The 25,985-nt window shown below is 35.7% G+C and overlaps 3 protein-coding genes across 3 annotated transcripts; 2 read left to right on the top strand and 1 right to left on the bottom strand.

Moving 5' to 3' along the window:
* The first annotated feature begins 915 nt into the window (after positions 1-915).
* FSD3 (Fe superoxide dismutase 3) lies at positions 916-4,183 on the top strand. Its single transcript, XM_089628663.1, has 9 exons — positions 916-1,059; positions 1,256-1,343; positions 1,444-1,521; positions 2,075-2,266; positions 2,417-2,588; positions 3,170-3,243; positions 3,338-3,364; positions 3,456-3,479; positions 3,577-4,183. Exons 2-9 carry the CDS (start codon positions 1,272-1,274, stop codon positions 3,700-3,702), a joined length of 765 nt encoding a protein of 254 aa, XP_089484789.1. The 5' UTR covers positions 916-1,059; positions 1,256-1,271; the 3' UTR covers positions 3,703-4,183.
* Positions 4,184-10,803: 6,620 nt separating this feature from the next.
* LOC149384170 (rhamnogalacturonan I rhamnosyltransferase 1-like) lies at positions 10,804-14,937 on the top strand. Its single transcript, XM_089628532.1, has 8 exons — positions 10,804-11,656; positions 12,440-12,507; positions 12,617-12,705; positions 12,863-13,028; positions 13,220-13,509; positions 13,604-13,808; positions 13,896-14,053; positions 14,274-14,937. The coding sequence occupies exons 1-8, from the start codon at positions 11,389-11,391 to the stop codon at positions 14,536-14,538; spliced, it is 1,509 nt and encodes a 502-aa protein (XP_089484658.1). The 5' UTR covers positions 10,804-11,388; the 3' UTR covers positions 14,539-14,937.
* A 2,322-nt stretch (positions 14,938-17,259) lies between these two features.
* On the bottom strand, positions 17,260-25,269 carry BIM1 (basic helix-loop-helix (bHLH) DNA-binding superfamily protein). Its single transcript, XM_089628664.1, has 12 exons — positions 24,859-25,269; positions 24,262-24,620; positions 23,948-24,025; positions 22,510-22,884; positions 20,494-20,602; positions 20,282-20,421; positions 19,391-19,496; positions 19,003-19,072; positions 18,814-18,909; positions 18,379-18,734; positions 17,843-17,951; positions 17,260-17,731 (listed from the first exon to the last, which is right to left on the bottom strand). Exons 2-12 carry the CDS (start codon positions 24,296-24,298, stop codon positions 17,627-17,629), a joined length of 1,581 nt encoding a protein of 526 aa, XP_089484790.1. The 5' UTR covers positions 24,299-24,620; positions 24,859-25,269; the 3' UTR covers positions 17,260-17,626.
* Positions 25,270-25,985: the final 716 nt, after the last annotated feature.

Below are 25,985 nucleotides of genomic sequence, written 5' to 3'. Positions count from 1 at the left end.
ACATGCTAGCTCGACGATAAGAGCTTATGATATGATGGTATCTAAGGGGGGAAAAAGTGTTCCTCATTGTAAGTGATGCAATCAAAGATCATTGATTCAAAGATCAACATTGAGGATAATGAAGGCTTGTGACAAAATCGGCTTAGCCACTTGAGCGAGAAAGGATTCATGATGTTGGCTAATAAGAATCTTTTTACGAGTTTGAAGAATGGTTCTTTGAAAGGATGTGCTCATTGCTTAGTGGGAAAAGAGACGAGAGTGACTTTCCAGAGATCTCAACCGCGAAGGAAACCAAATATAATTGAAATGGCGTATCTATGTGGTCCAATTTTGTGAATCACTCGATGAAGACATGGGTAGTTTACATCGATGTTCAATTTTTCAGAGAGTTTTTTTTTTTTTTTTTTTTGAAAGTTTTGAGTTGGAAGAGAGAGAAGCCAAATGCATGAATCTGAACAAAATATCTATTTGATATAAGGTGAACGTGACGTTTACCATATCATCAAGTGTGAACAAGACTATTTTTTTATAACCGTGGTGTCCAAGTTAGACCCGACTAATATCCACGAGGTCCTGGCATTATCGACCGAGAGACTATCCCATAGCCCCAATTGTTGCGTTCAAGGGAAATCGAACCGGGGATGTGCAAGATCCCAAGAATCGCCCTTACCACTAGACCAACCCCAAGGGGTTGAGTGTGAACAAGACTATTGAAATCGAGTAATCTATATTCATCGTATTAGAGGTACAACATCAATATTGTAAATTAATAGTGGAACATTAAAACATTTGCCATATTATATCATTTTATTTAGAAAAGTATATACTTCATATTTATACATAAATGAATTTCAATTGTTTGACTTTTAACCTTAACCAACATTAGAAGTTTCTAACATAAAATTGGTTTCGTCATTGCGATTCTGTCCAACTTATCCCACTTTCAAACTCTTCACTCGTCTCTCTCTCTCTCTCTCTCTCTCCGCTGAGGCTTCTCTGTCTACTTCGACTCGGCGGTGAAATCCATTTCTCCCGTTTCTGAGCCGAGCTGCGAACCTGGTACGTCTCACTGAAAACTCAATTTCTACTGATTGCCTGATAAAAACAAACCAAGCTAAGCTTCTTTAAATCCACCGATTGAGAAACTCGATATCGAAATTTCGGTTTCGGCTTGTATAAGCACAAAACTTGAAACCGGACTGAAATAATGGAGATACTCATGGGTTTCTTGGTACATTATATATATCTATTCCAGGCAAGCGAGTTCAGAAATGAGCTGTTGTTGCAGTTCTCATATCTTGGTGACCAACTTTTCTCAGAGACTGAAGAGCTCTCCTAATCAGGTAAATTCCATTTTACTTATTTTTCTCCCTCTGTTGTAAGATTCAAATATCGAATGTTGAAATTTTTTTTTTCGACAACTTTTTCACTTTGAGTGCACAGAAAAGATGCGCTGATGGGTTCTATCGAGGTTCGAAAGTCTTTGCTTACCATGGCTTTAAGACACTTCCTTATAAACTTGTAAGTAAAAAAAAAAAATTACATGTATTCCGAGGAAGGAGAATCATTATTTTTTTATTCGTAAAAGTTTCAACCTGTTGTTGAGTTGCGGAATAAAGTAAATGAGGAGAAGTTTTGAACTTTCCTTTTAGGTTAGTAATTATTAGTTCGTTTGCACGAACTTATATCTCAATTTCTACTAACGAAGTAATTGTTCGTCGAATATCGCCTCGATTGATTTACCACGTATCACCTCTTTGTTCATTTCAGTGATTTTGAATTGAAAAGAAAACATTTGCATTTTTTCTGTATGGTTTGGCCGTAACAAGAATGAAATAATACCAATGATAGAGAATGGTTAATGGTAGTACTAGTAAGTGATGAATTAGACTGTCAAGAATCTTGCTCAAGATTCTCGATAGTCTAATTCTATATACTCAATAAGAGAGAAATTTTGTACATTATGGATTTAGTACAATATTTGCGAGAAAAATCAGCCTAGTCATCACATAACAGCTTTGTAATGCTCTCGTTTGGAACCGAGGGTTGACCCCTTTTTTCTTGGATGATGTAGGATGCTTTAGAACCATATATGAGTCAGAAAACACTAGAGATTCACTGGGGTAAGCACCACCGTAATTACGTCGACACTTTAAACAAACAGCTGGCAAAGGACGACATACTCTACGGATACACATTGGAAGAGCTTGTCAAAGAAACATACAATAATGGGAACCCTTTACCCGAATTCAACAACGCTGCCCAGGTATCACGTGGTTGATTTTGTGATTCTCTCCCTCAAGTTGGTTGGTACTGGAATCTCTCTATAGGATGTTATTGTGCTAAAACGCTGATTTGTTATTCGAGAGGGATTTAAGTGCTTGACCATGGATGAGTTATTGTTTTTGCGTTGTAGGTTTGGAATCACGACTTCTTTTGGGAATCCATGCAACCGGGAGGAGGGGATACGCCACGACTAGGCCTCCTAGATCAGATCGAGAAGGATTTCGGTTCCTTCACAAATTTCAGAGAGAACTTCACCGACTTAGCACTCAAACAATTTGGCTCGGGCTGGGTTTGGCTCGTCCGTAAGTCGTTTTATTTACTCCTAAACCGCTCTTAATTTTCAAGTTTTTGGCATCAGCTCCTATAATTTTTTTTTTTTTTAATTTTTTTATGTTTAGGTGTAAATTAACTCGTGTTTTTATTTTATTTTATTACGATAAATAACGCAAATAAAAGCCGAAAGAAACCTTGTTTCCTGTTATATTGATATAATTTGGAGTATCGAAGTTAGCAAAGCCCATTAAAAAGAAATGTGAAAATCGAAGGAATTTATCACTTGTGTCTGAAGTTTCATAGTTAGACCCCATTTGGAGCACATCGCGTATCAAGCACTGTGAATCCCATAAATCAAAATATACATGTTTCTATGGATCAGTCTTCAAGTCTTACTATTATGTTATTTTGGCAAGCTAATGTACATGTCCTTTATTACTATTCAAACAAATTTAACAAATTTTTTTTTTCTTGAATACTTCTATTCTGGAACAAATGTCACTACTCAGTTCATTTGGGCTTAAGTACTTGGAACTTAAAACCTACGTTGTGCTTTACTCGTGTACAATCTACAATCCTTTCGTTACCGGAACTTTTGTGTCTAATGTAGTGAAACGGCAAGAAAAGCGACTCGAGATTATGAAAACGTCAAATGCGGTTACTCCACTCGTCTGGGATCATATTGTAAGCAAAAATCGCTCTTTAAGTTCATTTGCAAGTCATCTTTGCCCATTTAATTTTTTAGGTTTATTAACCTTTCAACCTCTTCAATGTGCAGCCGATACTCTGTTTGGACGTGTGGGAGGTACTCTCTCTCATATATTTATACGTTATATCTCCCATACATATATGCATAATATCTTGAGGTTTGATGGTAATTCTTATTTTCTACGCAGCATTCTTATTATCTAGACTACCAGGTTCGTAAATCACTTGTGTTCCTACCTTGTCTTTTTTTTTTTTTCATTGGATTGTGTTGTGTGGTAACGTGACTCGCTTATGCAAATTTGATAGCAGAATGACAAAGCCAAGTACGTGAACGTGTTCATGGATCACCTTGTTTCTTGGGACATGGCGTCAATTCGCCTAACTCGTGCAGAGGCTTTTGTGAATTTAGGACAGCCCAACATTCCTATTGCTTGACAATCCAAGCGATTTACAGTGTTTTGCAGAGGTAGTTTACAGTTGCATTGTAGTTCTTAGTCTTATATTTGAGTATCTGCAAAAAGAAACTCATCTTCTTTTTTTTTTCTTCTTCGATATCTAAATTTCATCATAACCTTATTGCTTGCGTTTACATTGCATTAAATTTAGAGGATAGAGGTTAGCTCGGCGGTATGAACTTCTATCCATCCACTCAAAAATGGTTATGGGTTAAAACTTATGAAGCCTTTTATTAAATTTTAGGTCTACACTCTACACATGCTAATTGCTAAGTGAGGCATAATGAATTTGATTATTTTATAAATAATTAGTAGTTTGGTCTACATTATGAAGTGACAAATTTCATAAGTTGAGTTGAGCACTGATAGCTGTTCTTGTAATAAACATCTCTAGTTTTTATATTACATTTTCGGTATCAAGTAAGTTCTACAAAAACTTCTTGAATAAGGGTAATGAATTTGACAATTGTTAATGCTATTTGTTATCTTTGTCTAATATTATCTGAGAATAGTAGTATTTTGAGAATCCGTTAATATATTACACGGGTTATATATTGACAGTTCACAATGAAATAGTTAAAATTTATGTTATTGATATTTGATTATTGTTATTTAAGCTGCAATTGGAAAAGTGTACATGAAAGTCTAAAACATTCATCACCACAAACATTTTAAAAGGAATGTTGACGTTTTTATTTTGTGGGTTGAGCAAACTCATTTTCCACGTTCTAATTAGGTTTTGTGTGCTAGTTCTTGCCCCTTAGTCGGCACATGATCACATATCGTGACACGTTCATTTGGGTTGTAGAGTTTTTTTAAGACAAAATATGAGCTTATTTAAGATTTTCAAATAGACACCCCTCGAGCACTCTTGTATTTTGAAGGCAAATGACAAATTTTTAAGGTATATACAAATTGCCACTCATTGGGTGCGAATCAACTTTTGTATTTATGTTCTTTCTTATAAAATAATTAATATTTCTGTTGAAGTAATATCATCAACGAGAGAAATCATGTTAGATTATTTATTTGGATAACAAACAGCTTTGGTGATAGAAGAGATTGACGTAACATGTATGAAGGAGATGATCAAGACATAAAAAAAAGACACGACGAATTAGGCGTCAGCCGAAACTCAAACTAAAGAGAAATTCCATAAATATCCTATATTCCATCATGGCAAGTCTTCAAATAGAGATTTGTAAATAAGTAGCTATTTAATGGGGTCTTTTAAAATAATAGCAAGGTTTGTGTTATATTAAGCAATTAGCCAAAAAAAAAAAATTGAATGCGCTTAAAATACCCTTAACCAGACGCCTTGAGAGAGTGAATCAGAATTTAAACATTTTCCAAATTTGCGAGAGAGAGAGACAGAGACAGAGACTCGAAATAGTCGATACGAAGCAAAAATGAGGTCGTAAGCCCAAAACCCTAACCCTCGAAACCCTAGATTCTCCGTCATCCACAGCCACCCCAGCAAGCGCCAACATAATTTTCTACGCCGCCGCATGAGAAAAGCGCCGAACTCGCGGGTAGCTCTAACGAACCTTGTCCTCGATCGACACCAAGAAGCCTCACAGCCAGGCTATAGAGGCCGTAATCAGCGAGTTCTATAAAACCAAGGCTGGATCGGAAGGTTGCGGTGACTCGATTCGAGCTGGAGAGAGATTGAATCGTTGACAATTTGGCTTTGACTCAGCCGAGGCGAAGATGACGATTTTCTGCGTATTAAATGTGATAGTTAATCTGATTAACTATCATGGTTAATCCGATTAAATATGACGATCCTCCTTCGGATGCGATCTCGAACAGTTGAGAGTCTCAGCGGTTGCGCCAATCTGGCCGTTCGAAGGTCGCAAGTCCATTTCTGTGTAGTTTATGTGAAGTTTAATTTGATTAACTGTGAAGGTAAATCCGATCAACTGTGAAAATCCTCCTCCGTAAATGATCTCGAACAACGGTCGTTCAAAGGTCGCATGTCCAATTATGCGTATTAACTGTGAAGATTAATTCGATTAACAATGACAATTAATCGATTAACTCGGCGTGGATTAATCTGATCGTTGCTCCGTCCCGACGAGGATCACAAATTCGGGGCTTCTCGGCGACGAAGAAGGACTTGACCTCGCTCTCAAGTCGAGCTCGGCGTTGATTCGTGAAACCTAGGGTTTCGAGCTTCCATACAACGGCGGAACCAACAAGGCCGCGGTGTACGGCGACGAAGACCTTCAAACTCAATATGATATTATTTGTTAGTGAATTGAGTTAGTTATCCAATCAAACTCATAATTGGACTATAATTTTTTTATTTCTTAAACATATTCTTTAACTTCCAAATGATATCACTGTTATTTTAAATCAAACGGTTATAAAAAGCTAAATGAAAACAGTAATATTATTATTATTATTATTATTATTATATATATATATATATATATATATATATATATATATATATATATAAAGGAGAATCGGTTTTTTGTAGACTCAATTTACTGTTATGTCTACATTACCTTTTTTTGCACAAATTCCTGAAATACCCATTTTAAGTTTTAAAAAGTATATAAATACCACTAAATGTTATACCTTTAAAGTTGCAAAAATTACAGAGTTGCCAATTTAAAGAAAGTTCAAGACAGCCATTTAAAGGAAAATTCCAGAAACAACTCTAAAGACCGAAAATTCCATAAACAACTCTAAAAACTGAAAATTCCATAAACGACTAAAACAAAAATTCTGGTTTTATTTTTTTGGATTATATCTATGATATGTTTCTAAATACAACTTGATTTTTTATGTTATTTTCGTTTTGATATTTTGATCATGATTTGACAATAGTCATTTTATTATGACAAAAAAATAATAATTATATATATTAAGTAATTTTGTTTTCGCCGCGCGACTATATATATATATATATATATATATATATATCAACTTTTAACGTTTATAAATAGCTCTTTTCAACTTTTCATATAATCTCTCGTTTAACAACTAATAAAATGTTAAATGAAACTCTAATTAGAAAAAAAAATCAATGAAAGTTGTACACGATAAATTGTTTTTGCAAAAATAAAATATTTTCAGTATAAAACGAGAATTCTCAGAATAAAAATAAGGTATTCTCAGAAAACATGTCTAAAATCAGATATATCGGGTTATTTTCACAAGTGAATATAGGTCCTTCAATCCAGAAACATCTGGAGAAGCCCACACGGGATGAAAGATTAGGAAAAATAGAAAACAAATGACAATCAGAGTGAATTGGTTGGTATAGATTATAGAATATAGATTATTATATTGACATACACTAATACCCCACTTTGACGTGTCCCTCTTAACTAGTTTCTTAAGTTCTTCACCCATTGCTCTCACATCGGTCTGATCCTGTCCAATATCTTGGATTTGTTTTATTTATTTAATAATTTTCATATAACATCTGTGTGGACACCAGGTTTTTTTATTTATGATGGGCATGCATAGTATCGTAAGTAAATAATTTCGGTATGCATATATGTGGTATTGCTTAAATCTTGAAATAAATCTGGACTTGTACTATATACTAACTAGACCACATCCAGAAACCAACCACACCGAGTGACATAATAAAAACTCCATATGGATAATTGAATACATCATTACTTTTGCACCTAACTTGTTACACGGGCATAGATCGAACGTGTCAAGCTTCTATTAGTTCTATTTGTTTGTTAAACTTTGAACTAGGTCAAAGTTCAATCCGATACCGACTTCTGAGTGGGACTAAGCAGCCAAGTTTTAGAAGCCATTTTGCAGAAATTGAGGAAGAATTTGAAAAGAAATAGAGAGTTTCGAAATTTTGAGAATATTTTTTTTACTTGTTATCAGAGTAATGAATATATAAATATATATAAAATTACATAAAAAAGAGGAATTAAATGGAAACATTCTCAATTAACTACATCGAAAAATAAAGCAAGAATAAACATGCACAACTTTAAATATTATGTTCACTGGTGGTGATTCCAAGGTTGCACCAGTCTGGACTGACGAGCTGCCACCTCGATGAAGAAGAGACGAGTTGAACTTCAACACTCCCCCTCAAGCTTGATTGTAAGTATTGAAGAGATCAAGCTTGCTACACAACTCGGAGAAGTTAGCTCGATGGAGAGATTGAGTGAGAATGTCTTTCACGTCGGATTGGAATGTATTCCATTTTGATCATCTTTGACTCTATCTTCTCACTGGTGAATTAGTGACGATCGATCTCGATGTATTTCGTTCGGTCATGATGAACTGGATTATTTGCAATGCTCAGAGCGGCTTGATTGTCACATAGAAGCTTAATTGGACCTTCGATTTTGATCTTGAGGTCGCCCACTGACCGTCTTAACCAAAACCTTCGCACACTCCATTAGCCAATGATTTAAGCTCAACATCTGCACTGCTTTGGGCAACCATGGTTTGTTTCTTGCTCCACTAGGTGACGAGATTACCCCAAACATAGGTACACATAACAGATGTAGATTTTCGATCTGATCCTGGGGCGGATTTAACTCATCGATTGTTCATATTTTTGAATCGTAGATCTGTTCATGGGGCGGATTTGAGATATTGAAGAATTCTCATGACAGCTTCCATATGGGCTTTTGAGGGGTTATTCATGAATCATCTGACCATGCTCACTGAGAACCGATGTCTGGTGGCGACTTCGGTGGTCCGAGCTGCGAGCTTGATGTTCGAATCCATGGGAGTGTCAGATGGTTTCCAATCGAGCCTGGCTGTTTTTTTGAGGAGATCGATGGTGTATTTTTGCTGAGACACGGAGATGCCTTCTCCGATCTCGTTACTTACATACCGAGAAAATAATGTAAGCTTTCAAGATCCTTGACTTCAAACTCTGATGACAAAATCTGCATCAATCTTGGTATTTCTTCGAGATCATCTCCAGTTATGAATATGTCGTCAACATACACACTCGTGATGGAGTGTTTGCCCTGGGCTGAGACTTTCGAGAACAACGTATAATTTGCTTAATTTTGTGAGTAGTTGCATCGTTTAAGAATGTGAGTGAACTTCTCGAACCAAGCACGAGGTTATTTCTTCAGTCCATATAAGGAATTCTTGATCTTACAGACTTTGTTGGGAGCCTGGTCGTTGTCGAAACCTAGTGGAGCAAGGGCCAAGCTAGACCTCTTCTTCCAGTTTGCCATTCAAGAAAGCATTCTTAACATCGAGCTGAAGCAAGGGCCAAGCTAAGTTGGCAGCTAGTGAGAGAAGAACCCTGATGGTGTTGAATTTAGCTATTGGAGAAAATATTTCTTGATAATCAACGTCATATGCCTAAATGTAACCTTTAGTGACGAGCCGACTCTTTAATCTCTCCACAGTGCCATATGAGTTTTGTTTGATGGTAAACAACCATCTGCATCCGATAGTTTGTTTCTCGGGTGGCAGCTCGGTGATCTCCCGTGTGTCAGCATGAGTTGCAACTAGCCAAGCTGAGATCTAGAGAGCTTCTTTGATGGAGCTCGAAACTTCTACTTGATCCGTTCTTGACACATAGACTTGATAGCTCGCCGAGAGATTTCCGGAGTATATGTAATCTTCAATTCTGTATGGGTCACATGGCCGAGTAGGTTTCCTCAAGGCAATGGGTAAGTTTGAGGGAGAAGAGCTATTACCTCGTTCACTGTTTTCGGGGTGATGAAATAAATTATGTAAAGCTTGTGAGTTTATTAATTATAATACAATAATCATAATATATAAAATAAATTGAGGCAATGAGTTTGGATCCTGCTAGAAAATATTACTCAGCCATCAAAGTAAAGTTGCACAATCATATATTTAACTTGAGCAGTCATGTGATGAATGGCGGAGATATTATTAGGGTAAAAACATTACTTAATGTCAATATTTTATAAAGATAAAGAAATGAGGGTGCGTGAGAATTCTAACGAGCAAGTTTCAATAAGAGCATCCCATTTTTCATCAATTAGTTTGTCTTTTAATATCATACCCCACGATTACGATTTGTCACTTATTTAACTAATAAACAACTAATTTTAAATTTTGCGCAGTCCTTAATAAATAAATTAAATTTTTTTTTTCAAGGTATATATTAATATTGTGACTACGTTTTTGCTGATGGTTAACTTTATTTAACTATCAACTTTTCTCATATTTTGGATTCTGCTCAATTGTTTCGTCTCTTACTTAATGAGTTTGTTGGATCTCAAAGTTAAGACTTTCAAGCTTTGTTTCGAATTCTATTTGGTATTGACGTATTTAGCTGGAGTACATTTAAGCAATTTGGTCGGTTATGGTCAACTCCAATATTTGCACATATACTAAGATTATATAACCACAATGGTCATGCCTTTGGCTCGTCAACTGCAACATGTATATATATATATATATATATATATATATATACACACATATTTATATATGGGTAATCTCCCTTTCATTAACCTAACAAACGAGTTACCACGTCACTGGATCAATATAGTAAGTAGTACTGAGCAGTAACATTCACTTCTCAAACGCACCCGAATAATGAAAATTCGTGCAATGACAAAACTCTTTACCTTATTGGATTCTATATTATGTTACATTACATCCGAAACGAAAAGGAAGAGCACAGTCAAAATATCAAATGAAAATCCCCAAAAGTAATAAAATTGACACCGACAAGGCCCAAAAAATAGAAGCGAGGTAAGATTTTGGAGTTGTCAAAAATTTATTTGTGTCCATGATTATTTATGAAATAAATCATAGATGCCACATATGCAATCCCCAAAAAAAACTATCTCGCGATATATTGTCGGCGACCAGTTGGCAGAGACATTATGCCAAAAAACCGTCTCGGCTTGAATAAATCGGCGACCACCAACCACCGGTGAGTTTGCGCGAGAGGCCGTACGTACACGTGTCACCGATCGAGGAGAGCTCTTTAACTCTGGTGGGCCCGCCCGCACTCTAATGTTTAGCTGGCCCGCATTTATTGGCCCAAAGTGCCCTAAACGTCGCTCCCCACCGATCTAGCGGTGCACGTCCCACACACCCCATAATTTCTCCCTCTCTCTCTCTCTCTCTCGTCTTTTCTCTCTCTGTACACACACAAAACAATCCACAGTCTCTTTCTCTCTCTTAAGTTTTTTGGCGATACGCGGTTTTCTTTCTCCTCTTATAATCTATTCTTCACAGCCTCTTGAATTTTCAATTCCATTTCTCTCTCTCTCTCTATATATATACACCAAGAAGAACACCATACACATATACACATCTAAAGTTAGTGTTCAGAGATCGACGGCGGCTACATTTCCCGGCGAGAATCAGAGGACTTCGATTTTGTTTTTTGGCCGTTTTTTTTGTTTCGGCTGATTCAGCTTGCGATTTACCTCGCTCGGTGGTCGGCGAAGAAGAGATCGGGTTTTTTTTGCCCAATGTGGTACGGAATTGAGGTTGTTCGCTCGGTTCGGGGACGAATCTTCGTGGCTTGGAGGGACTAGCCGGAGGAATCTTCCGCATTCGCGGTGGTCTAGGTTTTATTTCGATTTGCCGATTTTTCTTGTTTCTGTTTGGCTTCCGCTTCGGATCTCGGCGTGGCTGGTTCGTGGTGATCCGGCATTGGAGAAACTGCGGTGTTCCATGGGAAATTAGGGTTTGAGAAGAGAGGAAACCGATGTGCAGAGTAGAGAAGAAGGAGAGGAAAATGGGGGTGAAGACGGAGAAGGTAGTGTCGGCGTCGAGGTCGAAGATGAAGCTGTGGATGATAAGAGCGACAACGTCGGTTTTGCTGTGGACTTGCATCGTCCAATTGACTGCTTTGGGAGATATGTGGGGTCCGAGGGTTCTCAAAGGCTGGCCTTCTTGTTTCTCTCAGGAATCCGCATCTGCTCTCCTCCAAGATAACACGCCTATGGTTCACGCCAGAGTTCTTCCTCCCAAGAGTGAGTATTCTCTTATTTATCGGTTTTTTTTACTCCCAATTTCCTTTTTTCTTATGTTGGTGTTATTTATTTATTTATTTATTATTGTTTTCGTTCTTATTCTTAACATCACGATTGGATTTTCTCCACTTTTGTAAGGATCAGAATGTTTATTGGGGTTTTTTTTCCGTTTGTGTTACCGATAGTCAACTGTACGTTGTCTGCTATTTTTCTTGATCTGAATGTTGGGGAAATAAAAATAGAAATAAAATATCGTCATGTATTTCTGGCAAATGAAAACTAGTGGAGCAATAAATTTTATAGAGATGTGAGAAGAGATAAACATCCTCTGTCAAAAGAGCACCAGCTACTCTCGAGGAAATTGACCGTTTTTATTCCTTTTTTTGTTGTTATTTTTTTTCTTTTTATTTATCCGAACTTTTGGGAGCCACCAAATGCTTAGATCATGGCTAAATTTCACGTGTACTGATTGGTTGTCTTTACCACCAGCTTATCAATGTTGTAGTAGAATCTGGTACACCTCAGAAGGCAGCCAATTAGACTAATTTGATAAACTGTGATATCGTAGTCAAGAAAAATAGAAAAAAAATAAAGTAAATAATCCTTTTCCCTTATGTATACATACTAACTTTTTGAAGCTTCTGCTATGATAGACTTTGGGGTTATACAATGCTTGAGCACATGAAATGACTTGCATTATTTCTTGGCTCCTCTTTCCCTATGTATTATTTTGGTTGTCTTTTGTTCTGACCCTCTGTTTGGAACTTCTGTATTTATGATCAGGGCTTTACAGAAACAATGGTTACCTCATGGTCTCCTGCAACGGAGGACTTAATCAGATGAGAGCAGCGGTGAGTGATAAGAAAAATACAGACAGTGACATAACTACTTCTATTTTTATTTCAGTGTTTCATGATCTGCGACCTATTTTCTTATTTCTTTTTGTTTCTGTATACACAGATATGCGACATGGTTGCTATTGCACGATACTTAAATGTTACACTTATAGTGCCCGAATTGGACAAAACATCCTTCTGGGCAGATCCTAGGTATGAATTTCCTTCTCCTTCAATATCCACAAGCGCTGAATTTTTTCATGTTCCTACTATCTGCGATGAATTTTTATTACTGTTTTCATGTATAACTTATCCTGGTTGATATAAGCTTCACAGCTTTGAACATAATTTATTTGCTTTCCTATGGCAGTGAATTTCAAGACATATTTGACTTGGACCATTTCATTACATCGTTGAGAGATGAAGTTCGGATATTAAAGCAATTGCCTGCCAGGCTAAAAAGAAGAGTGGAACTTGGAGGCGTTTATACCATGCCTCCAATCAGTTGGTCTGATATTACTTATTATCAGAATCAGGTTCGTTTCTCTTTTATTGTTTTCTAGTATCTGTAGTTCTAACATGTTTATGTGATTTAGTTGACATATTTTCCTTTACTCGCGTAATGTTCTCAACAGTATTATTCCCACACTCATGTTTATGTGAATTCTGATAGAGTAAAATTTGTTTTGATATAATTGTCTTCTAATCACAGGGTTTTTTTTTCCAGGTTCTTCCTCTTTTGCAAAAGTACAAAGTGGTACATCTCAATAGAACTGATGCTCGACTTGCCAATAACGGTCTACCTTTGGACATCCAAAAGCTGCGGTGCCGAGTTAACTTTAGTGCTCTAAGATTCACATCTCAGATTGAGGAATTGGGTCGTAGAGTTATCAATCTTTTAAGGCAAAATGGCCCGTTTCTAGTGCTTCATCTTAGATATGAAATGGACATGTTAGCATTTTCTGGTTGTACCCAAGGTTGCAACAGTGAAGAGGTGGAAGAGTTGACGAGAATGAGGTTTGCTCTATTGTTTCCTCGACTATATATATGCCTCTCAAATCGGATTGTCCTCCCCTTAATTGTTCTAATATGCTCAATTTGTTTTTGTCAGATATGCTTATCCATGGTGGAAAGAAAAAATAATAAATTCAGATTTGAAAAGGAAAGATGGTTTGTGTCCTTTGACGCCTGAAGAAACTGCTCTTACATTAAGGGCACTGGATATTGACTCTAAAATCCAGATTTATATTGCGGCTGGTGAGATATATGGTGGAGAAAAGCGAATGGCAAGTCTAGCTACAGCTTACCCAAAATTGGTAAGCTGAAGGAATTGTTGACACTACTGAATTTTGTGATCTTCTCTCTGAGTTTTGTCTCTTACGCTACTTTGGTTTTCAAAACAGGTTAGAAAGGAGACTCTGTTGAATCCATCGGACCTTAGGTTTTTCCAGAATCACTCTTCCCAAATGGCAGCATTGGATTATCTCGTCTCATTGGAGAGTGACATCTTTGTTCCCACATATGATGGAAACATGGCTAAAGTTGTTGAAGGCCATCGCAGGTACTGTTTCGACCCTTGTCTTTATTTACCTAACTGGTTTAGTCTTTCCTTTTGTAAATCTCATTCCCATTAATTGCATATTTAAGATATGGGTCACATTTTACACCGGTAGTGTTGATTATTTGCGATGCTCAGTAATGCTTTCATATCATGTGAAACAAAGTTGCGTGAATAAGCTTTTCAATCAAAATAATAATAATAAAATTGTAATTTTTTTTAGGTCCCTGGGGTACAAGAAGACTGTACTTTTGGAAAGAAGGCTTCTTGTGGATTTGATAGACCAGTACAACAGTGGATCACTTAGTTGGCATGAATTTTCATCTGCTGTAAAGGAAAGCCATGCAGATCGAATGGGAAACCCAACAAAAAGGTTGGTCATTCCAGACCGACCAAAAGAAGAGGACTATTTTTATGCCAACCCCGAGGAGTGTCTAGAACTGTCGGACGAACAGCTAATGAGAGACAATCGGTTGAGCAGTACGTGAGATTACCCTAGCGTAGGACGTTTTTCGATGTTCATCGGTGTTTCCTTCCACATTGGACGCTTTGTTTATTATTGACTCAGGTCTCTGAGAGAGTTCTCTACTGAGAGAAAGGTTCATGGGTTTTGTATGAAGTGAGAAGCCACCATGAAGTTATTGTGGGACTGTGTAACACTTCCCATCCAGAAAGCCCTGAGAAGATAAGATCTATTGGGAATATTCTTCTTTTTATATATATATATTTTTATTCGAAATAATTCTATTAAAAGTTCATTGTATAGGAACCACCCTGTGGTTTATGGGGGTAAAGAAAAGCGCAATGTAAACTTAATGATTGCCAATATAATGTGGCATTTGCTGGGTTTGCTTGAGCTGCTGGGAATCAATTCTGAAAGGTTTAAATTTATCCTCTATGCCTTCCATTTTGCATATCTTCATGTTGTTGTTCTTACATTTTTTTTTTTATTGATTTTGTTGGATTGAAAGCCCATGTGACCTCGTGAATCTGTCGCACATATATATACACTACATTGCTAAGATTTCTATCTTTGTAAGAAAAGAAAAGAAAAAGAGTAAAGTATGTTATAGCTCTATACGTTGTTTTTCCAAATTATTATTGTTTTTAAATAGTTTACACGTTCAAGAAGAGTGTCTGCACTTTGGAGCAGTTGTCTTATTTATCTGTTTTAAATGTTTTCCGGCTAAATCAGCACACGTGTGAATTGTGATGCTGAATTAGTTGGGATTCTTTCAGTGCCGAAGTTGTACAAAAAAAAAAAAAAAAAAAAAAAAAGGAATATAAAAACCTGGTTGTTTGGGTAAAAAAACTCGAGAATGGCGAATAGAGCTCTTAACAAAATACTTAAGGTTTGACCATAGGTCTACGTCTTGACACTACTCACTGCGAAAGGAAGAGAAGTATAGAGTTGCAAAACACCTCTTCTGATTTAGTTAAAATAAACATTCACAATATAGGGATAAAAAAGGTTTTCAAATAGAAGCATAGATTGTTAGGATACACAATTGATGTCGGGTCTAGTGACATAAAGAGCCGTGATTCTAGAATTTTTCCAAAAAAATATAAACGAAGATGTTGAATGAGACTAGTGGCGTTTCAAGGATCGAAGCAAAAATTGTTCAAATGCTCACAAAGGATAAGGTATATTCATAATCATCAAAGTCCTAACGTGAACGCAGAACTCCGTGTGATGTTTCATAGCATTTGACTTGGTCAAAACAAAAGATCCTAAGTGATGAATTATAACCAGATGGTTACTTATGATTCAATCTTCTTGAACTTTGGCGTACAAGATGGAAAAAAACCAATATATATCATCTTATGCTTTGTTCTTGGAGAATTTAAATATAAAAAAAAAAAAAACTAAGATGAATGAATCCATCGACTTAGGCATTATGGCATGTTGATGACATCTCAGTCAATATGCTTTTCTTATTAACAAAATAACAAAAGCGGTGATGAAATAATAACTAGAAGTGCTGTTGGTAATTTTTTACATATAACTAGATATTTAGACTATTGCATCAAAAACATAAAATAGAATGCATAGGTTCGAAAGGTTTTTGGTATCGATCTTTTAGTGGACTATTGATTAATAATCAAAAGTTCAAAAAATATTTGTGAAATTTTTAGTCCGAAGATTTTGTTTGGAATATCACCCATGGAAGATAATTAAAGTAATTGTCTTTCGATTGCTAATTAATAAAGTTAGTTAGACAATTTTATTGTTTAGAAGTGTTGTTTCGGGGTAAAACTACAACCAGGATCATGTGGGTATGCGGGTATAATAGAAATGTTAAACCCTCGTTTTTTGAAAGCTTTTGGTGCTCCAATGGACTCTCAAAATTTTATTTTGAAGCTTTGAGCAGTGGACCCTCAAATTTGAGGGTCCATTGTTCACAGCTCAAAAAAATTGTTGTGTAATTATATTGTATTCTTTTATTTTGTATAAATTGTAAAATTGACCCAATGTCTAAAATTTTGATAAAATATTTTATTTTTTGGTACATGAAGATAAATATGTTATAATTAAGTCCTTTTAATTTAATGGTTTGATATATTTACTATTGAATGAATTAAAAAAAAAACATAACACATGCTATTAACATTAAAATTAACACAAACTAATACAAACATATTATAATTAAAATTAACACAAACTAATACAACAATATTAAAATTATGTGTTATGTTTTAATTTTAATTTTGATAGCATGTATTATGGTTTTTTTATTCATCCACTAGTAAATATATCAAATTATTAAATTAAAATGATTTGATTATAATATTTTTATTTTTATGTGTCAAAAAATAATATAATAAACTAAATTTTGGAAATGAGTTCAATTTTAACAACTAATACAAAATAAATTCCTAAAATATAATTAGGCAACAATTTTTTTGAGCGAAAGTGGACGCCCAAATTTAAAGATCCACTATTAAAGCCCCCATTGAAGCACCTAAAACTCTCAAAATGAGAAGTTTAAGAGCTCCTATTTGGAGGTGCTCTAAGGACTCAAGTATTATCTCTAAGTGTTACTCTTTCCCAAAACCTTCAAGCTCTCAGACATCAAAGTTACATAGAAGCAGCAATATACATACTCAATCTCGTCTAAAGTCAGCCTTGCTAAAAGAAATACCTCCACGGGCATACAAACACTATACATATAATAATGCATAATTAAATATAATTGTTAGTCAATAAATATTTCCAACAGAATCATGTAATGTTACATAAAATATTCCCCCAGGGAAAAAAAAAAAAAAAAAATTTACATGAATGGCAGCTTCTAACGTATTGGTGTAGAAGCATCTAAAATGACAAACAAAACATGAGAATCGATTTTTTGTCAGGAACGAGCTATACACTCCCAACAGAGACTACCATAAAATAATGTACAAATCTCGGTCAACTTGTAGTCCATCAACCGGTAGGCTTAAAAATAAATACTCCCCAACAATGAGATTTGAGTGTCTTTGTAAAAAAAAAAAAAAAAAAAATGAATTAAATTTAGTTTTTGTTTATATAAGGAAAAGGGGAAGAACAGAATACAGTTCATTTTTGTCATCCTATTAGTTTTTGGTTGTCTTGAGTTTCTTTCGAGTATGGTCAGAATCATCAGCAGTCAGAGGTCTAGAATGTTTCACACCATGATTGCTCGGAGAAATTTCATCATCCTACCAATAAAATAGCTAGCTTGTCAAACAAGTAACACTTCACTAGTGTAGTCATTAGCCATTTTTATCGGTTATATATGTGGTAGAATCAAACGAAATACATCGACACACCTTTATGCAATTCTTAGCTCGCTTTCCGAGCTCAATTTGGACCGAGATGTTGGCCTGTGATAGATCCACGCCCGAGCTTTGCAATGCTTGTGTCAGCGTACTCAACAATCTGATCGACACAAAACACAAAAAATGGACTCAAATTCAAACAAAATCAAACAAAAAAAAGGCAAAGTATGGAATACATACTCAACAACCTCTAATGTTATATTCAGGCAGTGTTTTTCAAAAACTGCGAAAATCGTATCATTTAAAACTTGGAAAATATTTATGTTCATAAGTTATAAATTTGATTGAGAAATAAATAATATCTTTGAGGTATACATGTAAAAACAAAGAAAAATCTTATATACTAGGCACCTTGAAATGCTGAATTTCCAATTTAGCCAACGTTCTAGCCACATTTGATGACGTTACCTCATTAATCAAATAGCATTTTACATAATTGTTCCTAGCATTTCTATATGTTGACTAGTTCCTTAAAATCAAATTTGAAATTAGCTAGATTGCTCCGGCGCCCAAAAATAAATTCTCACCCTTTGGAGTACGCGCTCGAGATGCTAATGGTTCCTCCTTCGATCGCCATGTCATCTTCCTTGCGCTGATCGTCGATCGTCGCGCGCGATCTCGTTTGACAGGCTTGAGATCGAGGCTGAGACGGAGTGTTTCCCACATCGGACGGTAGCCGAACAGCCCCGCCGGGGTTCCGAACAGGGGAGATGAAATTCGGCTGAAGCGACATCATCGGAAAGGCCTTCGTTCCCTTGTCGGATTCCACTAGGCTCACCGGAGACACCACCGGTACGGGCTTCTCTTCAAACTTTGTGGGAAACACTAACGCGGCGGCGGGCCCAGGACGGTCGAAGCTTTCCCCGATCCGATTGTTGCTTCTCTGTTCGAGTGAAAACATAAAATTATTATCCGGGTATAATTCTTGTGAGCAGTGATATCAAATTTGGGTGATATTTTACCCAAGGCATTAACTTTGGCGGCTCGTTGTTCCATCCCTGGAACGGGCCTTCGTACTTTTGTACTTTGTCTTGTAGAAACTGGATGTACTCAATGACCTGTGGACAAAATGGTTGGAAGAACCATGTTTCAGCAACAACGACGAGGTTGATAAGAGAAAACAAATCGTAGCATTTAGACATGTTGTGAACCTCTAATAAAAACGATGCCTTGTCTCTCTTTTGGTCTCCGTGAGGAATGAGCCCTCTCAACATCTGAAACCTGCACTTTTAAACTTATTAAATCAACGAAAGAAATTAAACGAAAAGACATGAACTATTCAACTAAAAAGGAACTGAAATGAGATATGGATGTATAGCCACAATTGCTTAAGCCACGGGCTCAATTCTTATTTGAAATCAATGCTTTTCACTCGAGCATAATACTCTTGAATATAATGAGATATATCTTTTGAGTTTTTCACATCCACAGCTTTCAATCATTACACGCATATGCATTCATATATGGCATTATCTTAAGAATAAAAAGAAAAAAACGGCACACAAGCTTTCTGATTCGTGTAACGTCAATGAAGCTTGCCTGTCATTTATTTTGCTTCTCCGCCGTTGCTCTGTCGCTGAATGTTTTGATCTTGGCGTATTGGCCTTCTGATCTGAGCTCTTCCCATCGACCTTCACTCTCAGTTCTATAGTGTTAAAGGGAAACGACATCTTCGTCAGAAAGAAAAAAAAAATCAAGTGTTCACAATCACTAGTATACCAACATCTACTATGCCCTATAAGATTTTATCAAAATTCATCATATTAATGAAGAGGAAATGGCGGCATAAGTGCCCAAAGTTTTCGGGTTTTTACACTTATGTACCCAAACTTTTTTTTTCGCTGCATAAGTATCCAAAGTCGGGTCTCCGTTTCGCTTTTAGTGTTTTGGACGTTAAATATAAACGGCGAGCCACGTGTCTTCATCCTACAATATCAGACTTAATAAACGGGAATAAAGTAGAGGAAATTGCGAAATAAAACCCCCGAAATATAAAGACCAGTTCACATCTAATGAGAAGAAAAAAAAACCTAAAACCCTAAATCCCCAAATTCTCAGGTAGAAGAAGTATCCAAAATTTGGGGATTTAGGGTTTTAGGTTTTTTTTTTTCTTCTCATTAGATGTGAACTGGTCTTTATATTTCGGGGGTTTAATTTCGCAATTTCCTCTACTTTATTCCCGTTTATTAAGTCTGATATTGTAGGATGAAGACACGTGGCTCGCCGTTTATATTTAACGTCCAAAACACTAAAAGCGAAACGGAGACCCGACTTTGGATACTTATGCCGCGAAAAAAAAAGTTTGGGTACATAAGTGTAAAAACCCGAAAACTTTGGGGACTTATGCCGTCATTTCCTCTATTAATGAATGAACCATCAAAGAGCATTACAATTAAGAGCGGAAAAGTTCGAATGAAATAGGAAACAAACCGTTAGGGGTGATTGTAGAGGAAGATATCTCTTTCTTGAGAGCAAAGTGCTCCTCTTCATCGATCTCGTCTTCATGGCTAGAGCTTCCCTTGGCGGACTTTATCATGTCCATGAAGCTCTGGCTCCTCATCCCTGATGGCCTGGTTATCACAATCTCCACATTAATATTCACATAACATCAGAGTAACACACTTCTAGAGAGAGAGACTGACTGAGATGAGGAAGGAGAGCTGAAGTTTCCGCGATGATTGTTAGAAGACGAGTGTGAAGGCCGCTCCGAAGATGATGAAGCCCAATGCCCTGCTCTACTCGCCGCCGAATCTGTCAAACACACACGTGTCACTGTCAATACAGAAAACAAAACAAAAACAAAAAAACAACTTTTTTTCTGAATGTTTAATAGGTAAATCTGTTAAGAGTATGATTATTATCATGTTCTCGTGTAACACACAGACCTTGAGTGGGTTTCCGAAATTCATCACCCAACAACCAAAATCTGCGCTGAAAATCATGCACGGTGGAATCTTTTTTTATATATAATTTTCATTTTTACGTATCGCAATAAATGATGATAAATAATAAATACTTGTTATCTACTAGGCCATTTTTACTGATGTGGTACAACGGTACTACCTCTGGGGTCTGACCCGGGCCCCATTAATAAGGGAAGGTAAAACACAGTATATAGCATTCAAAATTCAGATCATGCATGGATTAATGAATATACGGATGTCGTTACTGACAAAGTTTTAAACACTCTTAGATGACAACTTTTAATTATTGATCATATTTGCCCCTTTTTTATAAGTTATGGGGAATTGTATAAACATCTTGTTAGAGGGTTTATTAGGCTCTGATCATCATTGGCTGAGCTGACAGGGAAGGCATTGGGAATTGGGCTCACACGTTTTTATGCTATATACATACATATAGGAATGCTATATTTATCATGCTCTATTTACAGGGATCATATTTTAGCCGAATGAAATTTCTATTTCCAGAGAGCAGGTCAAGAGATTGTTTCTCTTGTTGTTCTCAAGATTGAAGGTAAAACCAGGATTGATCAATTCGTTATATTATAGGATCAGTTATTAACATTTAAAGTGACTAACCACATGAACAAATTTGGGTGACCTGGCTACTTAAATATATCTCTCAAGACTAGAGTGAACCAGCATTTAGTATGCTCTCTAAATGCAGAAGGATAAGACTTGGGCCCAACTTAATATTAATGCTCAATAAAATAGTGGGTATGTTTATCATATATACAAATGCTAATTGTTATAGCATAAATGTACTTTGACAAAAAAAAATGTTTGAAATGACTTTCAAGCTAATAATACAGAGTGTACAACAGACAATTTTCAAATACATTTTGTAGTTCTCATCCAATCACGGCTATCATAGCTAAATAGCTAATTGAAGTTTATAAATTTGCAAAATAACTACAAATAATTTATTAACTAAGCCACCAAAATTAAAGGATTTGCTAATCAGCCAACTTTTTATAAATTTTTAGTAAATAACCAAATCGGTGACGTGGAATCTTGTAAATTTGGTCAATTTTAGAGAATTTACAGAGTATTTAGTATTTACGTCAATTTGGTCTTGTAAATATGTTTTTGTGGCCATTTACTAAAAACTTACAAAAAGTTGACTAAATGATAAAATTCATTGTTTCATGGAGCTATATATCTAATGGACTCAAATAACTAAGGTTTGTTAAAACATAGCGAAACAAGGTTTCAATAAATTTTCTAAAATAGATAAACGGCTTATATAAATCGTCAAAATTTTTAGCGAGTCTAAAAATAAAAACAATAACATAAACTTTGACTCTTTTGTTAAAAGCTTGAAACTTTAGCTATTTTGCTACTTAATTAGATTCCAAATGGCTAATTTGTATAGGTTTTTTTTTTTATTTTACGTTACTTCAAACATTGATCTTTGCTAATAACTTTAGTGTCCAATAGATATATAGCTCCATGAAACAATTGATTTTTCCATTTAGCCAACCTTTTTTAAGTTTTTAGTAAATGGCCACAAAAAATTATTTACAAGACCAAATCGACGTAAATACCCCGTAAATCCTCTAAAATTATTTATTTACCTAAAATTTACAAAAACTTGGCTAATTAGCAAATCCTCTAATTTTGGTGGCTTGGTTAGTTAATTATTTTGATAATTTTATATATATATAGAGAGAGAGAGAGGGAGAGAGAGATTACCTAAAACAGCCGGGGTGTTTCTAATGATATTCTCCTTCCCTGTCTTTCCCTTATTACTCTTCGACTCGTCCCAAAGAGTGAAGCCGCTCCCTCCTCCGCCGTACGAACTACAAAACGAGGCTTCCTCGTTCCTGTCAGAGTTGTTCGGCTCCTCCTCCGGCTTCGGCGCTCTTATAACCGGGTTCAGGTAAGAGCTTACGTGGCTAATACTGTATGTTCCGATCCCACCGGGAAGAACGTGCTCCACCGGAGCCGGAGCCGGAGCCTTCTCCGCGGCAGCGGTGGTTTCTGCCGCCGAGACTTTCTCTTCCTTGGCACACCCTTTTCCTACCTTCTCTAGTGGCTGTAGGAAATCATGGGTTTTGAGGTAATTACCTGTGTTGAATTAATACATTATTATTATTATTATTATTATTTCGAGCTCACTCGGCTTGTTTTTTATATAATAAATATTTGGTTCAAGGAAAGAGCTGTCGATCATGCATACGTGCGAGGAAGTAGCCATGCATATATATATGGGGTTAAAGTATAATTAACAGCTTTGTAGGTAAGCGTAAAATCAGTTTATTATGTTGAAGCTCCCTAGCGACTCGACATGTAATAATTATGGCTGTTTTAGTCACGTGCAAGCAAAGGGAGGCTCAAAAGATGGATATAACGGACAACAATACACGTACAAAATATAATGTTTTGTATAATAAAAAGTAAAAACTGAATATTTTTTCGAATAAATCCAAGAAAACTTCAACAGGTTGTTGATAAGGGAAAAGAAAACGCAGACCCATCATTTCGAGGTTGGAATAGGGAACGCATGCTGTTTCACGTCATTCCATTCAATGCTAAATGGAAAACTCAGATATGGAAAAGAAGTTACGAGTAAAATAAATTCGGATCTTGTCCCCAATATTTATTGATGACTTTCCTCTTCCCAAAAAGAAAAAGAATGTCTCTCTCTTTCTCTCTCTCAATATATGTCTAACAAAACACATAAATTTTAATGCAACTAAAGGTGCTATCTTAAAAAATAAAATAAAATAAAATAAAATAAAAACATTCCGTTTAAAACCGGTCGTTAGGTTAATCTTAACCGGTAACTTTTTATATACACTTTTTTTTGTGTGATTTTTTTCACAAACACTAGTTGCTTGTGATGGCTGGTGATTGTTGCTTGTTTGCTAACTGATTCTCATATTTTTGGACTTTGGCTGCCCCAGATCCATCATTCATTTCCCACTCACTCACGTGATAAAGTTTTATATTATTTCCTATGTCTCGCTTGTCTCCAACTATTTACCGCTGTTTATATAATTATATATGCATATATGTTTTTAACAAATCAAATTAGAAAATTTTTAATATAATGAATTAATGTGGGAATATAATTTTTTTGGGATCTGACTTTTAAGTTTTTTTTTTTTTTAGAAACAAGAGGGAATACCTTGACAAGGTGGTCTTGGATCTTGTTGAGCAGTTGGGTGACTGTACAGTGAAAGGAAGTCTCGAGTTGGTTTTCTTCCTGTTGAGAAAAAAATAAAAATAAAAATAAAAAGAAGCAAAATTAACTTTGGAATTAATAAAATTTGTTGAAAATATATCTAAACGAATAAGAAAGCATTTAAGACATATAGTTTATTTTCCCTATTTGTTACCGTCTACCAAACGAAAACCAAAAAAAAAAAAATAAATAAATCCCATCCGAATGAAAAAGAAAATATTATGAAGGAATAAAAAAAAAATTAAGATTACGCATACCTTCAGCACCGTAAGGACGGGATTGAGAAAGCTCCATCCACAGCCTTTAATTTAAAGGAAAAGAAATCTGTGCAGACAAGAATTGAGAGAATTTGGGACTCGGAATTAAGTCCGCTAAGTCGTGGAATCGCTTGACTTGAGAAAGAAGACTCTATTAGATCTGTTTGGTATTACCGGCAAAAAAAAAAAAAAGAGAGAGAAAAATTTCGGCCTCCGAAAGAAGATCGGAGGCACGGCTTTCTCTCGAACCAAACAGATTCTCTGGAGATTTAAGCCATCGTGGCCTCAGATCCATCGCCCATTTCCCACTCACGCGCATCCATTTGATTAGCTTCTCTGCGCTTCAATAGGCTCTGTATCTGCAATTCCCACAGTAAGAGTTGATATCAGAGCTGTTATCTATGCAATTCTGTACTTTTAGGTTAGAACTTTGAACCAGAGAGAGAGAGAGAAAGAGAAAGAGCAGACACACAGCATAATTCAGATAACGAAAAACGCAAAAACAAAATAGACGGCGATGATGATCCAAGATTTCGGATTCCGAGCCTTCGAGGAAAAACCGCAAAAAAAAAAAAAAAAAAAAAAAAAAAAACTCACGTTTAGATTACAGTAACAGAGATTTCGTTACTCCAAGATTTTGGAAGTAATGCTCGATATGAATCAGAAGAATCTCGTACGAAATTCGAATGAAATTGAGCGATTCTCTCTCTCTCTCTGTCTTCTCGCTCTCTCGTTATATACTTCGCTCCATTAATAACTAGACTAGACTACAGGTCTCTCTCTCACGTTCTCTCGCTTTCTCTCTCTGCGTGAGTTCTTCTTCTTTCTGTCAAATATCTATATTTTATCTTTCTTTCGTTTTTTTTTTTTTTTTTGGTGTGGAATGAATATATATAATTATAAATACACGCACACAGAGTTTCGCTCTTTCTTCTTTTCTTGATCTTTGATTTCTGTTGTTTCTTGTTTTTTTTTTCTCTTTTCGAAATCGTTATTTATCGTTAGGTACAATAAGACGGCGTTAGTGTAACGGAGTTGCGGCGGATCTGACGGCGTCGTAGTTGACGGAGTTTCACGGAAGACGCCGTTTACTCCAGAACTGGGTAAGGCATTTGTTTTTGTTTTATGCTTTCACGGAACTCAATGATTCAATCTTTATATATTGTTTTTTATTCTTTTCGGCAATCCCGATTATAATATTTTAGGATTTGGCAATCCCAATTACCAATTTTTTAAACAAACTCTCAGTCTATGTCCTTTTACCCACCAAAGAGAAGGTTCTTTTTCCAAAAATAAACAAACAAATTAACATGAATTTAATATTAACTTAAACTTACCATTCGTTTTTAAGACATTGATTATTTTTACAAGTAATATTAATTCTATCTTAATATAATGACCAATCGTCGATTATTATACATCAACGCATGTAATTCCTGTATTAACTAAATAATTTTTCCTTGCACAATTTTAAATGTTTTATTCACAGGCAATTATTTATGTCGCTTGATATATAGAACGGCAATTTGTTTATTTCTTGTAATATTTCTACCAAGCTAAATTAATAATAAACATGTCAACAATCTAGCGCAATTTGAACTTGCTTGCTCTGCTGATAAAATTTGTCAATTTACGCATACTCATCTCAAATCTCATTAGAAAAATAGTAAATTGCATAGTTTAGTAATCGACAATTACACTGTGTTTCGGTAATCATTTTTAAA

Source organism: Urtica dioica, chromosome 10 (genome assembly GCF_054948205.1).
Source record: "Urtica dioica subsp. dioica isolate 48M chromosome 10, U.dioica_male_clone48M_v1_H2, whole genome shotgun sequence".
Lineage (NCBI taxonomy): Eukaryota > Viridiplantae > Streptophyta > Magnoliopsida > Rosales > Urticaceae > Urtica > Urtica dioica.
The sequence above is the reverse complement of the archived record's forward strand: the minus strand, read 5'-3'. Positions and strand labels throughout refer to the sequence as shown.

Excerpts from the sequence above, each read along its gene's own strand:
- BIM1 (XM_089628664.1), bottom strand. The coding sequence starts at position 24,298 with ATGGAGCTTTCTCAATCCCGTCCTTACGGTGCTGAAG. Across the intron at positions 24,026-24,261 it reads CCGTCCTTACGGTGCTGAAG|GAAGAAAACCAACTCGAGAC; the intron begins GTATGCGTAATC and ends TTTTCTCAACAG. Across the intron at positions 20,603-22,509 it reads AAACACCCCGGCTGTTTTAG|ATTCGGCGGCGAGTAGAGCA; the intron begins GTAATCTCTCTC and ends TGTGTTTGACAG.
- FSD3 (XM_089628663.1), top strand. The coding sequence starts at position 1,272 with ATGAGCTGTTGTTGCAGTTCTCATATCTTGGTGACCAACTTTTCTCAG. Across the intron at positions 2,267-2,416 it reads AATTCAACAACGCTGCCCAG|GTTTGGAATCACGACTTCTT; the intron begins GTATCACGTGGT and ends TTTGCGTTGTAG. Across the intron at positions 3,244-3,337 it reads CACTCGTCTGGGATCATATT|CCGATACTCTGTTTGGACGT; the intron begins GTAAGCAAAAAT and ends TTCAATGTGCAG.
- LOC149384170 (XM_089628532.1), top strand. The coding sequence starts at position 11,389 with ATGTGCAGAGTAGAGAAGAAGGAGAGGAAAATGGGGGTGAAGACGGAG. Across the intron at positions 13,510-13,603 it reads GAAGAGTTGACGAGAATGAG|ATATGCTTATCCATGGTGGA; the intron begins GTTTGCTCTATT and ends TGTTTTTGTCAG. Across the intron at positions 13,809-13,895 it reads CTACAGCTTACCCAAAATTG|GTTAGAAAGGAGACTCTGTT; the intron begins GTAAGCTGAAGG and ends TTTTCAAAACAG.